The 12,868-nt window shown below is 40.2% G+C and overlaps 1 protein-coding gene across 1 annotated transcript in view; it reads left to right on the plus strand.

The window, feature by feature from the left end:
- Positions 1-8,173: 8,173 nt before the first annotated feature.
- The window catches only part of Wdr72 (WD repeat domain 72), a 179,033-nt gene continuing 174,338 nt past the window's right edge, over positions 8,174-12,868 (plus strand). The window contains exon 1 of the mRNA XM_032911486.1: positions 8,174-8,326. Within this exon, the coding sequence (XP_032767377.1) occupies positions 8,174-8,326 (153 nt within the window). The remainder of the gene's footprint in view (positions 8,327-12,868) is intronic.

Raw genomic sequence — 12,868 nt, forward strand, 5'->3', positions numbered from 1 at the left:
ATTGATAAAGAAGGGGGCAGATCCACTGTGGGTGGCATCACTCTCTAGGCAGGCATCCTGAGCTATATGGATAGGAGAAATGTAGGCAAGAGTAAGCAGGCAGCAGACAGTATGGGTGTATTTGCTTCTCTTTGTTCTTGACTGTGGCCTTGACTTCCCCTCAATGATCAACTGTAAACTGGTATTATAAGTGAAATCAATTCTCTTCTTCCATAAGTTGCTTTTGGTTAGGATGTTTTATCACAGCAAAAAGAAAAGACTAGAAAACAACACTTTTATGAAAAAAGTTATTTATCTGAAATTCACTTTCAACTAGCTAGCTTGTGCTTTTATTTATTAAACATTGCAGGCGTAATTTTCTCCCCCAGTAGTTGATTAGCACACCATCTTAGAAATTAAAATTAGTGATAATGAATTAGATGTTGTCATAGCCAAAGGTCCTAGATATACCCACAATGTGTCTTAGAAATAAGTAGCCGTGCCAAAAGTAAGCACAGGGACTCTACTACTGGCAAAACTATTGTTAGTCAGCCATGATACATTCTCCAGCCACAGAGAAAATCATAGTGATTCCTTGCCTTTGTCATTCATTCAGTAGACATACTGAGAACAAACTATAAGTGAGGCCGACAATGATATTCTATATAGAAATGATTAACCCAGTGTCAATTTTCAAAGGTAAAATTTTCCAATTTTATGAGTGAGAAAAACAAGGCTTCAAGGTTAGTTACCTTACCCCTGAGACAGAAGAGGAAGAGGCCTAGAAGAATGTCACTAATTCTGTCTTCTTGCTTCTTTTCTTTCTTAAGAAAACATGTTTTCATTGAAAATGATAGAGGTGACGATGTCCTAGGTACACACCTGATATGTCTGTTCTTTTTGGCGAAATGTAGGCTGAGAGTAATCATTTTCCTCTGATGGCGTACCCTCCCAGACCAAGAGAAACTATTACTTTTACTGTTCTTCTTCATTAGTTTGATGAGAGTTTACCTCCATAAATTTATCTCTTATTTTTCTGTGTGTACACATATGTGTACATGTGTGTACATGAGTATGTGAGCACATGTGCCTATGTATGTGTGTGTGTGTAAGTGTGTGTGGGTACGTGTGTGTGTGTGTGTGTGTGTGTGTGTGTGTGTTTGAGCTCACGCGTGTGTTCACACATGTGTGCTGGTACACAGAAGCTGGAGCAGAGAGTCAGATCCCCTGGAGCTGACAGTACAGGTGGTTGTGAGCTGACCTACTTGGATCGGAGGAACCAAAATTGGGTCCTCTGAAAAGGGCACGTGCTCAGAACCACTAAGCCATGTTTCTAGCTCTCAACTACTACCTCTTAAAGTCTCTTCCCCACTGTCTAGATTGAATATCAATACTTCAGAAATATTTCGCTGGGCTGGAGAGATGGCTCAGCTGTTAAAGAGTAGGCTCACAACTAAAAATATGAGAAATCTATAGGGAATGTCAGGCAGGGTGCTAGGGCGAGGACAGGCCGACGACTCACAGTTTCCCAGGTGTTTCCTGCTTGATGGCGGAGACCAGCTTTGCAAAGTGCCCAGGAGGCACCCATTGTTAGAACAGGCAGAGCACTGTTAGGTTTTACTTAGAGTGAATCTGAGTCCATGCTGAGAGTTCCTGCAGCTGCCAGCAGCTGCCAGCATAACTGTGACCAGAAGGCTGGATTCTTAGGGACAGCTACATCTTCCCACTCTGCTTGAATGCTCTACGTTTTCACATTATTACTGCACTGGGTCATGGTTTACGCTAGTTAGTGCTTTCCATCCTTTGAATGCACAGGTTAGAGAGTTTTGACTTCTTCCCCAACCTTGTCTCCACCTTTCCTGAGTGATATAGGCTGGGCACACTGCCGGGAGGCTGCTCTTCAGTTATACCAGAGTAGAGCCCTATCTCTGGGACCCGCGGAACAGTTCTGTGATCTGGCTGCAAAGGTAGACACGCCTCCATCTGCAGGAGTCATCTGATATGCTGATCCTGGACGCCACGCTGCCCTACTCTTTAAGGGTGTTGAAAAGAAATGCTCGAAATACCCAGAGTCACGATGATCTCCTTGCACAGGGCTGAAGCAGCGGTAGACATGGTAGACAAAGAAAGTGAAAACCCACTCCCCGAATGGCTGGTTTCTCAGTCCCAGTAGATGACAGGAGAAAATTCAGGAAGATGTGGGACAGATGTCCAAATAGCAGCCATATGGGTAAAGGGGTAAAGGGAGGACCCAGGGACTCCTAGCCTCATGCCCCTTTCAACCTGATGGGATGGAGCCGATTTTATCTTATTTATTTGTTTGTTTGTTTGTTTGTTTGTTTCTTTATTTCCCCTTCCCTGTGGCTTGGCCTTCTGGCTTTCCTTGAGGTTCTGTTATCTGTTAGTGGCAGGGAATGAGGTCCAATCTCCTGGATGACCATCAGTATCCTCATTACAGCATTTTTCATAGAAAGTAAAACTAGTCACAATTCAGGACTTAAATGGTTCAAAACCATTTGCAAGCGAAGGTCTCGCAATCTTCTCTTATTCAAGAACAAAATGCTGAAAATGTAGAAGTGAACAGGTTTGACTTTATTAAGCACAGAAAGTGGGACATCTGAACATTGTATCAAAAGCGACATTCTGCTCTTGTTTGACATGTAGCTGACATGCATATTTAACTGTGTAATTTTAGAAGTAAAATTGAATGATGTTTTTAATGTCATATATATTGTATTTTTAGACCTAATTAAATTGTATCAAATCCACCATTTTAATAGGCCATTTAACTATTGAATATAAAATATTCTTAGATTTTATTTATTTTATTTCATATGCATGATTGTTTTCTTACATGTATCTGTGCATTATATGTGTATACCTGGTGCCTGCTGAGGTCAGAATATGGCATCATACCCCATAGAACTGGATTAAGGATGGTGGTGAGCTACGGGGTAGGTGCTTAGAATTATGAAGTATGGATCCTCTAAAAAGCAACAAGAGTTATTATCCACTGAGTCTTCTCTTTAGTGCCTGGACTAAAACAGTTTCCCTTTAAAGTTTTTGCCATTGAGAAACAACACAATCATATGTCTATCCACACGCACCCGTCTGGGTATGAAGCATGACTATTGAAGATTGGAGCTAACTCTCAAAGAAAGATTGATAGCATTAGGCCCTTTCTGAGGCTAACACATGCTCTCCAGTGCTCAGCACAGTTGCTGCATGGTAAAGCCTCTTTGGGAAAACAGTGGTGTCAGTGTGTGTGTGTGTGTGTGTGTGTGTGTGTGTGTGTGTGTGTGTGTGTATGCAAACCCCGTAACTTTGGGGTTATTCATTTCCAGGAATATTCTGTCCACCAGCTATGACCATTCTGGAGACCTCCCTGAGAAAGATAAGCTGTGGTATCTGAGTCAGTTACAGTCAAACATTTAGAGAAGTTCATTTGCAGTCCCTTAAGACTATGAATTTTTGTGGTGTATTTGGTTGTTTACATGCTTGTTCAGTATCTATACCGATCATGTCATATGATAATGATTACATTATTTATGTAAGTTATATTGCATAATGTCAAGCTCTAGGGTATACATGTTACTGTGAATAAAGATTGGAAAGAGGGAACTTTTATTTACCCTTTTTAAAGTCTGTAATATCCTGTCTGAGGCTGTACCTCTTTTAAAATTCCTGTGTTGTTTTGTTTTATTTTATGGGTTTTTTTTTTGTTGTTGTTGTTGTTCTACAAAAGAAGTATGTGTTTCAAACTGTACTTAAGTAGCTCAGATTTAGAATTCATTAAAGGAGAAATATGAGTCCATATTAGTTTCAAACATCCCCAAATATTACTAGGCATTCAAATTAGAGATATAATCATTATAAACTAAGAGGTGTGAAATGGTGGTTTGTAAACCTCAATTCCAAAGGTTTTAAACTTGTCTTGACTTAATTATTTGAAATAGAATAGGCAAACGTCTTTCTAGTTTATACAGACTGTCTAAAATCAAATTGTTGTGGGATGCACTCAAGATGTTTGGTACCCAAACAATAAAGTTTGGTTTATTAGAACTAAGTGGATAAAGCCATTGCCTCACATACCCAAGACCCTGGACCGCAGTGCTTAAAGGTTTTCCTTGATCAGTGATTTTCTGAGATATATAAGGTGCCTCAAGTGACATCCTGAGATGTATATGGGACCTCTTACATATTGACAGTAAAATTTCAACTTTATGGAGTCACTTAAAAATTTGACTGAAAATAATTGGAAGTCCCAATGGGTCCCCAGTTTTCCATTACTTTTGTCTCAAGTGCAGTTCCTTCAACCCATGAACTGTAAAATGGGCTGCCATTTTATTTAAGACAATTTATATAGGGGCTGGAGACACTCAGCAGTTGAGTAGGTAATATTCTTGTAGAGAATCAGAGTTTGGTTCCCGGCACCCATGTCACAGGCTTCTATACTCAGCTGCAGGAGATTGATGCCCTCTCTTCTGGACTCTACAGACACTGTACACATGTGCACATACCCACACGGGACGCACACCACACACACACACACACACACACACACACACACACACACACACACACACGATTAAAAATAAAATGCATTTTAAAGTGTAAATTATGTATGCTGACCCTATATGTTTTCCCACATCAGCGTGTATTGTGCATTACTTAGTCTTGTAACATGACAGCCTCACTTCACTGATTTTTCCGGTACTCTGAGACTGCTATATGATGCGTAGTCCAGACAGTCAATTCTTCTATCAATGAATGCAGGTGATTCATGTACCCATATTAAACTCATCCAGTCCAGAATTTAATATCTTCTTTGAAAATAATTTTACTGCGCTCTCTATGATTTTTATGTAAGGTTATTGATTATTTAACCTAAACAATTAACTTTAGCTGTATCTGCTATCTGATTTAATTTTTTCTTTCCCCAAAATCATTTGGTATAACTTTTTTTCAAATAACTACATATGATTCATAGATTATTATTATTTTTATAATATATTGTAAATATAGAGTAATATATTTACTCTATATTGATTTCTTCTGAATCTTTGTGCCTGTTTAGCTTTTCTTATACATAAAATTTTACTTTTGCTATTTAACTCATGTTTTCTATTATTTTTCCTTTTAAATGCATCTAGTAGGGAAGCCTAAATTTGTCAGACTCATTATACAAGTCTTCATTGTTATTGAACCTCAATAATATCTAATTGTTATTATGTTTCTGTGGTTGGTCAAGGACCATTTAAGATACATTGTTTCTATTACAAATATTTATAGATGAAATAAATACATTGTGTTCTCTGTGTTGAGAGTATTAGAGGAAATGCAACTTAAAAATATTAAATTTGGGGCAAATATTGTTTCCTGTAGAGTATTACCCATTTCTACTAAATGGTGTACTTAATAGTTGAATAGTGGGATGTCCCCATCTCTAACAGTGGCATTATTTAAAACCCATATTTTCAATGTTATACCAGTTTTATCTGGTAGTCCTCACTCATCTTTCATTTCCAGCCTTGGCATGTTAATGTCTTAGGAAGCTTTTGAAGGTAGGCTATGTTCTGAGATAGCCTCGGTTCAGTGGTCAAGAGCACTGACTGCAGAGGACCCAGTTCCATTCCCAGCACCCACATGGTGTTTCACTACCATGGGTAACTCTGATCCTAGGGGATCCAGTGCCATCTTCTAGTCTCCCCAGGCACCAGACACACACATGGTGCATAGACACTTATGTAGACAAAGCACTATTACACAAAAAGTAAAAACATTTATAAAAACGAATCTCTGCCTTTTCACAGCTATTTTCTTCCATGTGCTTTTACTGTAATTTCTGGCACGTTTAAATGTGAATTTAAATTTAATTTAGCATTTTCTCTTTCCTATGCTGTTTCTTTCCTCTTGAGCTTTTCTTTTCTATTTGATCAATACTTATTTCTTTTTGATGTAACACATGTTTGTTTCTTTCCATATGCTGTCATAATTCCTGCCTAAAGATTTCATCAGTATCCTTTCTGTCAGAGCGAGTTATCAGGAATCTCCTTCCTCGTTTATTACCTCGCTTTTTTGTTTCCCTCTATCACGTCAGTCAACACTCATCTTTATTTCTATGCTGTCCTGCTTTTCTTTCTGCTGCTATGATAGAGACCATGACCAAAAGCAAGGAAAGCAAGGGTTTGTCTGTCTCAGAACTCATCACTGAGAGAAGCCAGAGCAAGAACTCCAACTGGAGCAGAGACAAGAGCCATGAAAATCAGTTGGCTACTCTGCTCCCCATGGCTTGCTCCTGCTGACTTGACCCACAAGGCTTGCTCAGTCTAATTTCATATACAACTCAGAAGCATCTGTCCAGAGGAGGTATTACTGCCCACAGCAGGCTGAACCCTCACGCACCAACCAATCAGCAATCAAGACAATCCTCATGACATAACACAGTCAAGTTCATCTGGGCAACCCTTCAGTTGTTTGTCCTTACTGCACCCATGAATGCGAGGAAAGCTCTTTACTAGTGAGCTGGATCCCCAAACTTTAAATTCCTGAAATGGTTGGGGAGGAAGAGGGAAAAGAGGGGGGGGGGGAGAGAGGGGGAGCTAGGAAAGGAGAGGAGGGGATAGGGGAAGGGGAAGAGGGGAAGGGAGAGGGGGGGGGGCAGAGAGAGAGGGAGAGAGGGGGGAGGAGAGGAGGGAGGAGGGAGGGGGGAAGAGGGAGGGGGAGGGGAGGGAGGGGGGAGAGGAAGAGGTAGGGGGAGGGAAGAAGAGGAAGGGGGGAGGAGGAGGAGGAGGAGGGAGAATAAATAAGAATTAAGTAGTCCAGGCTGGGCTTGGCTTTAACTAGTGTCCTCCTGCCTCAGGTTCTCAAGCTGTTGGATTGTACATTTGTGTTACAAGGCTTGGCTACATCTATTTGGTTTTGTTTTTTTTTTTAGGTTTTAAAGCCTTTGTCAATTTAATAATTTCTAACAGTTTATTTGTTCTTTCTACGGTGAATTTTAGATCAGTCACTTATTTTTAGTCCCCAGGCACCCTAATTGCTCATGGTTTATTATTTTCTTGGCTGTGTTATAACTTTCTATTATGAACTTTTTTATGATTGTTGATATTATTCCTTAAAAATTCTGTTCAGACTTGGTTTGTTACAGTATTTTCCAGAACCTCCCCCCCCCAAGGAAACAAACAAAATGCAACTTTAATGAAATATAATGGACACACAAAAATACTTTAATGAATATGTAGTAAATATATACATTAAAGTGTAAGTTTTCTTAGATGTGCATACTCATAAACCCTCCACCAGAGTTCGGACAATGGACGTGTTCACCACCCTCAAAGCTATCAACATGTGGGGACTACAGAGATTACTCTTCCATTAAAGATGCCACACTGCTCTTGCAGAGAGAGGATCAGAGTTCAGTTTGCAACTCCCCATTTTGCTCGGAGGAATTCAGCACCCTGCTCTGGCCCCAGAGAAGCTGTACTCATGTGCACAGATTTGCCTGCATACATTTAATTACAAATAAGATAAATCTTAAATTAGAAAAAAAAACTCTCATGTTTCCCCATGGGTTCTCACTCTTTCCTGTTGCTTCTTCCTGTTTGCAAGGCTTCACTGCCCTGATCTCTGCTTTTAGTTACTATGTATTAATATGAACTTCTAGTATCTTACCCAGAGGATCATACAGCATTGTTCTTTTTAGATGCCTGATAGTTTCAAATAATTGTTTTGGGATTCGCTTAGCGAGGGTCAATGAGCCATTCGGTTGGTTGAGGAATAGTGTCCTATTGTGTAGATGTGTCTCTGCTTCTTTGTCTGGTCACCTATTCATTGGCATTTGGCTTGTTTCCAGCGTTTAGCTATTGTGAATAAGGCTGTACATGTAGTAATCTTCCTATAAACACACTTTTTTCTCCTGTTGAGTAAGATATAGAGTGGAAGGGCTGAGTCATGGAGCAAACATGTATCTGGCTTTGCAAGAAATGGCCACAGTGACTTCCATCACAGGTTCACAACTGCAGTTGATCTGGATCTCACTATGCAGCTGAAGCCAACCTTGAACTTGTGACAAAACTCCTTGCTCAGCTTTGCATTGCTGGAATTATGGATGTAAGTTTCCCCGATTTTAAGGAAGATAACCTTGTGCATTTTTTTTTTTTATTAGTTCCTCTGTATCTGAGATTCATCCAGCATGAGGAGTGCTCTGCAGGCTGTGGCCCTCTGGGGAAGAAAAGCTCCTCCCCACAGCATCACGGCTATCATGATCACAGATGACCAGCGAACCATAGTGACTGGAAGTCAAGAGGGTCAACTCTGCTTCTGGAGCCTCTCGCCTGAACTGAAGGTGTGTAAAGTCACACGTATTAAAGGTGCCCACTCGGCTTCTGAGACCTACAGTCATGGTAGAAGCCTTGCAAGACACTGGGAAAGGTGTTCGTTATGGATCAAATGAAAATTATGAATAGTGTTAATAATCTCAGCTGCCAGCTAAATATTATCATCATTTAGGCTGCACCAAGTTTTACTGTTTTCTATTCTGAAATATATGTGCGAGTAAGTGAGCTGTAGAGCTTAAGTATAGTTCTAAAGAATAATGGCCCATTAATATAAACAAAAGGCACACCTGAAAGCCACTATTAACGAAATGAGTAATATCTTAATTATCTGGACATTTCTGATGGGTTAACCTTCTTGCTACTCTTTGGAGTCTCTGCTTTGTGATGACTTTTTTTTTTTTACAGACCACATCAAAACCTCTACATTCAATTTACTGTTGTCATCCTCTGACTTCAGAACCTGGCTTCACCTAGTATTGGACCCATCGATTAGTAATTAATTGTTTCTGTCCCAAGTCATAAACATTTAACATATCGGAATAGATATTTGCTTAACTCTAGCAGTCTCTAGACCCAATTTGAACAATTAAACTAATGATGTACTTAAAGTGTACTGCCCTCATGAAGAAGCCTTTTAAAGATCAAAACTATTTTGAGCCATTAAAGTCTGTCACTTTTAAACCTAAATTAACAATTAATTGTAATTCTATTTTATAGTGTAATTAATTAATGCCTCCTGTCACTGAACACTTCTACTAGAGGAGTGTGGAGAGCTGCAGAGCAGAGGAGTTCAGCTCAATGTTTATGAACACTTTTGGAGGGGGTGGATAGCACTGTAGCAGATATGCTTCAGAAATGGTGGTCATGCAAATACAAAAATATGTGTTCTCTTATCATTTAAACTCGGTCTCCTAAACGGCCTAAAAACTCTTGCTAATATTTATAAAATCTTTTTTATTATATTACTTTCCGGCTGAAGTGTTGCCTAGCAATCCATAGCTTGCTATAAGTGTAAGAAATTTGAATTCTTATTATCCTACTCTTTCTGTAGGTTTCTGATGGCCATTTGGTGTTTGGTTGCCGAGCATCCGAGCGTGTATTAACAGTTAGCTTGATTTAGTTCATACTTGAAGGAGGACACCTGTGCTGGTGGCTCAGGAAATTACAGTATAAGAGAGACAGGACTTGGCAAATGAAGCCACCATGTGAAGATCCTAAGTAGATGATAGTTAGCCCATGGTGTTTCTTTAGGAGCAAGTTATCTTCTTGGGGTTAGAGCAGAAGTTCTTAACAAGAGGGTAGCTTACCTCATAAAGGACATTTGGTGATATTTTCAGACACTTGGTTGTCAAAATCGGAATCAGGGAGATACCACTGGCACTTAGTAGTTCCCATTGGTGTCTTGAAGGGCATATGACTATCTAGAACAAAGGATTTCCCAACCCAAAGCCTGTCATACCAATATTGAAGAAATCAACATTACAGCTATGGAATGAAACTGAGATCATCAAGGCGGGAGAAGCAGCTCATTTTATTTAAGGCAATACCCACCCTGTACCTGCAGGAAGGTGGAGAGAGCCCTGATGCTGGATCCAGGAATGAACTATGGTGAAAGAGAGATGAGCTAGGAGAGGAGTTAGGTTTGGCCATGGAGATGACCAGGAAAGGGTTTTATGAATCATCTGGAATGAGCTGAGCTGGAGTTGGACAGGCCTTTTATTCTAGATGTTCACCATGAGAATAAATCGAGTAGAACAAACAGGATATATTATGATTCTATGATTTTGTCGACTGTGTACTCACATGAGTGGCACTACTCAGAACTTACATTTTCATGCAAGGCTTACTTTGTTAGTCCACGGTCATCATGGCAGGGACATAGCAGCAGGCAGGCAGGCAGGCATGGCAGTGTGGCAATAGCTAAGAGCTTACATCTGTCTGACCCACAGGCAGGAAGCAGAAAGAGAAAGAGCAAGACTCAAAGCCCACCCTTCAGTAACACACTCCTACCAAGGCCACACCTCCTAATTCTTTCTAAACAGATCCTCTGAGCATCAAAAATGCAAGCATATGAGCTGATGAAGAACATCTCATGCAAACCATCTCAGAAAGGCAATGCAGTTCACTTCTGACACTTGCTCTTCTGTGGATTTTCTCCGGGGGATAGAGTGTTGGTGGTGTACCTGGAGTTGATATGGCTTTTAATCGGTTGGAAGGTGTTGACAGTCGCATGGTTGTACTCCCCGGAACAGTGTCTAGGTACAAGGATGTGTTGTTTTCTGAGTTGTAACCTAAAATTTTCAGAAACAATGTAAAGCTAGAATTTATTAAGTAATATTAATAAACTAGAAGACTTTTTAGCATGCCAATTTTAGTATGACAAGAGATCTTTTAAAAATAATTATGATCGTGGTAGATATAAAGGAAACCATTATATTAGATATATATGTTTGGTTACCAGCCTTTGTGCATATTACATAGTTTGGACAAAGAAGTGAGCGTTGATTCATGTGGAATATAGATATTTTATTATTTATAAGACAGTTTTTAAATTATTTATGGGCTACTATGCTTATCCATCCTTTAGTAAGGCATTATACCTTTTCTTTAGAAAATGATTGTTTTTATTTTGGAATATTTTAATATGTGTATATTGTGTATATGTATGTGTATATTTCTTCAGTATGCACACATGAGTGCAGGTGCCCATAGAGGCCACTAGAGAATGCACGATCCCCTGAAGCTTGAGTTACAAGTGAGTCTGAGCTCCTGTAGGTGCTGGGAACCAAATTCAGATCCTTCACGAGGACGCTTACCTGCTGAGCCATCTCACCACTGTGTTTTCTGCTCTATAATTTTGATTTTCAGAATCTTTTTTCACAAAAATGAATATACCTTTTATTTCAGACATGAGATGATAAAAGAGTAAGCACTTAAGGCTACACTTTCAAAATGCTCACAGGGAAGTGACACATTAACATTGTAAATAAGCATGTGGTTGGTTCTCTTCTGTAGAAAAGTTTGTTCTATTATTTTTGAGGAAGGCAGTCATCCTCAGGGCAGTTTGCAATAGAAATTTAAAAAAGTGTTCATTGAAATCTAAAGCTAAAGAACAAAATATTAAAGTCATGATGTTTAATACTAAAACATAATGAGAAATTCAAACATGTCACAGTTTCCCAAATATAATATTTGTCATAAAAAAAAAAACCAATTCAGTGCTTTATTTTTAAAAGCAGTTTAAAGTTGGCAGCTAAAGTAGAGTTCAGTATCATGACAAGGTCACATCTACTGAAGGTACCTGACAAGAAGGTACAGGGTTCCTCCTTCCTCACACAAGATCTGCCACCATCACTGTGTGTCCCAGTGGGATCCTGTTGGTATGATAAATAACATGACAAAGACAACTTAGGGAAGGAACGTGAATATTTAGCTTATACTTCCAGATAACTGTTCATTAATGGGGAAAGTTGAGGCAGGAACTGGAGGCAGGAACGCAATCAGAGGCTGTGGAGGAACACTGACTCCTAGCTTTCTTCCCATGGCTTGCTACCTGCTTTCTCATCTAGCCCAGGCCCGCCTGCCTAGGAACCGTACCACCCACAGTGGGTTGGACCTAGGAACCGTACCACTCACAGTGGGTTGGACCTAGGAACAGTACCTCCCACAGTGGGTTGGGCCTAGGAACAGCACCTCCCATAGTGGGTTGGACCTAGGAACAGTACCTCCCACAGTGGGTTGGGCCTAGGATCAGTACCTCCCTCAGTGGGTTGGGCCTAGGAACAGTACCTCCCACAGTGGGTTGGGCCCTACTACCTCAATCTTCAATCTTCAGGTCAACCTGATTGAGGCAAGTCTTTGGATGAGATTCCCTCTTCCCAGGTGACTCTAGGTTTGTGTCACGTTAATGACTAATACTAACCATGACACCATGTCACACTGAAGTGGCATACTGGGCAGAGCAATGGACTGAAACCTTATGATTACTGACTCATCCTATAGTGCCTATGGATGGGCATTCTATGGGCTTATGTGGACTGACATTTGTTTGCAATTTGTCACATGACACAGAATCATTTCATTGTTCCAGAAGTCCCTGCTTTCCCACCCCTTGATGAGCATTAATGGTTTTACTTCCCTGGTTCTATCTTGACTCAAATGTCACATAATTGGAGTCATACAGCAGTGGTCTTTCATCTAAGTGGCTTCTTTCATCTAAGCAACAACACACACAGCTGTCTGTTCAGCTTAGCTGCACATCTCTTTTCAGAGTCAGCTGATATCTCATTGTTTGCCTACAGTTCTGTAGTTTATATTCTACTAAGGGGTGGCTTGGTTGCATTCCCATTTGTTAATAATCCTGAGTAAAAGTGTTTGTTTTTGTGAGGATGCTACTTTTCAATTTGTCCGGGAGAACCAATGAATGTCACTCCTGGGTTGGGGATAACCTCAAGCATGTGATCCTCCTGCCTTAGCCTACCAAGTGCTGGAGTTACAGGCATTCAGTATCACAGGCCACACGAAATCCTTGCCCCCACAGGGGAGGTCAC

Source organism: Rattus rattus, chromosome 8 (assembly GCF_011064425.1).
Source record: "Rattus rattus isolate New Zealand chromosome 8, Rrattus_CSIRO_v1, whole genome shotgun sequence".
In the NCBI taxonomy this organism is placed as follows: domain Eukaryota; kingdom Metazoa; phylum Chordata; class Mammalia; order Rodentia; family Muridae; genus Rattus; species Rattus rattus.